The sequence below is a fragment of the Stegastes partitus genome, unplaced genomic scaffold (assembly GCF_000690725.1).
Source record: "Stegastes partitus isolate 25-593 unplaced genomic scaffold, Stegastes_partitus-1.0.2 Scaffold1257, whole genome shotgun sequence".
In the NCBI taxonomy this organism is placed as follows: domain Eukaryota; kingdom Metazoa; phylum Chordata; class Actinopteri; family Pomacentridae; genus Stegastes; species Stegastes partitus.
In genome coordinates, this window is record NW_007578988.1 from 126852 (window position 1) to 129770 (window position 2919).

General features: G+C 42.1%; 1 protein-coding gene across 1 annotated transcript in view; it reads right to left on the reverse strand.

Annotated features, from left to right (window-relative positions):
* The window catches only part of LOC103369229 (ankyrin-3-like), a 98807-nt gene that overhangs the window by 92946 nt on the left and 2942 nt on the right, over positions 1-2919 (reverse strand). The window contains exon 2 of the mRNA XM_008297892.1: positions 1016-1114. Coding sequence (XP_008296114.1) covers positions 1016-1093 — 78 coding nt within the window. The 5' untranslated portion in view covers positions 1094-1114. The remainder of the gene's footprint in view (positions 1-1015; positions 1115-2919) is intronic.

Genomic DNA, 2919 nt, shown 5'->3' on the forward strand with positions numbered 1-2919 from the left:
TATGGTGCCCCTTTACTAGCTAACCCAACTGTTTGCCAACATTGAACTGACCTACACTGTTGGTTACTACACTATTGTTATCTGACGTGTTACTGACTACAAACTACACGACAGAACCAAGTATAACAGCAGAAAAGTTGGTCAGAGGTCATGAAACATCACAGAAGACTTCATCATGGTGCCTCTCTACTAGATAAACCCAGATAATGATCTTTCGTTGCCAACTCATTGTGTCTTGTGGCCACTACAGTGTTGTTTCTTGATGTCCTACTAACTACACAATACACAACAGAACCAAGCATAACAGCAGAGAAGTTGGTTGGAGGTCCGACGTTGGAGAAGACTTCGTCATGGTGCCTCTCCAGTAGATAAACCCTAGCAATGATCTTTTCTTGCCAGCACATGTTTTTTGATGTCCTGCTAACAACATACTACACAACAGAACCCAGTAGCATTTAAGAATCAATCTGAACAGAGCAGAAATCAAGAGTTTTGACCAAAAACAGTTTGTGTTGCCAGACTTTAGCCTTGCAGGGGTGGCGGCTGCTGTCTGCCATCCTGCTGCAGAGGACTGATCGCTGTGACAGACTCAAATTGAAGCGTTCGCTCACAGCTGTCAGACTCCTGTAACGTCACTAGTCCCTCCCTCAGTAGGAAGCTTAAGACGACCAAGGTCACTCTGAGCGAACACATCGTCACACTGCTGCTGCTGCTGCTTCGTTCACTTTAATCACTTCGTCTCTTCGTCCAGGCAACAGACTAATCTATAAAAATAATTAGTTTCTACCCTCTGTAAACACCGACTTCATATGTTACATGGCCTGTCTCCTTAATGAGCCACCGGTGGCAGCCACCTATTTACCATGAGCAGCAAACAAACCGCCGGTCACAGCGTCGCAGTGTAATTGCAGGGAGGCTAAATGAGGGCTGAGACAAAGGGTAGCTATTAGCCTCGCAAGTGTCTGTGTGTGCAAACAGGCGTATATGCAGTGTCCGTCTCTGTGGGTTTATTCACCTCAGTGGCGATGCTTTGACTGGAGCCGTTGTCCAATAAGAACTGCACCACGTCCAGGTGATTCTCCTGCGCCGCCATGTACAGCGGAGTGAAGCCATTCTGGAAGAAGAAGAACACATCGGACAACCATGAAGCGCGCTGTTGACAACATGCAGTGCTCACATCTGAGACCAACAGCCTCGCTCTGGACCTTAAAGTACAATTAAATTAACAAGAAAACTGCCCAAGAAAAAACAGAAGAGGCCTTTTGTCGCTAGGATTTCTATTTCTGTCTTAAACAGACAAAGACTTCATTATCAGAGACAGTTATTGGATAAATGTTAGATTTTTCCCCCCCAATAATTGTAAAACACTATTATGATATATGCAAATCACAAAAACAAGACGAAGGCTCCAATAGTTTTTCTCATGCGTCCATAAAAATGTTTTCTTTGATGTTACTCTTGCATCATTGTTTACATCCCAGATGCAAACTTTAATCCAACTTGTTTAACTAAATTTGCAGGTAAGACGAAGCTAACAAACTCCTGCCTTTAAAGGTTTGTAGAGGCGTACATCCATTTCTTTTGGCTTTATTCTCTCCTGTTTAGGTCAGATGTTGTGTTTTCATTTCAGTCATGCCATTTTCTTTCCATAGATCTGTTTCTTTGAAGCTCAGATGCTAAATTAGACTTGTAAATATATTGTAAATAAACGCATATATTATCAAATCTTAATAATCTGCTTCTGTGGCTGCTTCTAGGGAAGATGGGTAATTTTTATGTGATGTAGGAGACCTATTCCTTCCATTTATGCGCAATAATTCAGCTGTAGAAAACCATTTAAGTTGCAAATATTGTAAGTTTTGCTGACATAATAATGGCAGTCGTTACACCAACTTAAAACTGTGTGTAATTAAAACTCAAATGTCTGCGTTAATTCATCTAAAATAAAATTCAAGTTGCAGTAAATTGACTTGATGATCTTGAATTCGGGATTTCAAAGACTAATTATAACGATTCCATTGATTGAAGAGGAAAGACTGATTCCCCTAATTTGGTTCGTTGGTTGAACATCATTTCATCAGAAGTTGTCATAAACTCAAAAAACACTGACGCAAACTGTTTTTGTCGAGTCCAAGAGTTTTGCTTCACCGTCTAAAGAGCAGCTCGTTAAAGACCAACGTCGCTGCGCTAAAAACACAACGAACAGACCGACTCGGTGAGGCGATACGGCCATCCATGCCATTAATATCTCAGCTTGCATGAGGTCATTGCGGTCAGCATTGGGAATCAATACGCAGGAATGCTTTACGGCGATATTGGATTTACAGGATTTTTTGCATTAATGAGATAAAGTACTGACTGGGTCGTGTTTGTCAGAGATTTCCCTCATAGAGTTATAAGAAAACATGCTTCATCATCATGCGTGTGACATTATAAGAGTGAAACTTCAGCCTCCTACTTCAGGCCTCCAATGGCATACCGTCACCTCCGCTCATACCTCACACCTGATAACGCTGCAGATAAAAGTCGACTCTGAGTGTGTGTAGCGTAGTGCGACACTAGAGCAGGAAAACACGTCTCCATGGCAACACGGGGATCCAAAAATCACTTCAGCACTCAAAAAAAAAAAAAAAAAAAGAAGCTCCTCCGCCTCCTCCTGCTGCTGCTGCTTCTCTGTTCTTTGTAGTTATTCTGGTGTCGCTGCACCGAACTGCTTTGCTCTCATTTAAACTTCACAGTCAGAATTGTGCCAATAACACAGTGGATGTAAAACTACATTATAAGAACAAAGAAACTGCGAAACTGCTTCTTGAAGACGCATCAACTCGCATCCACTCTAACCGACTCCACGCGATCGTTTCTATACGTCCCGCAACAGTCTTGCAGCATTGCCCCTCAAATTTAAATCAGAAAAACTCA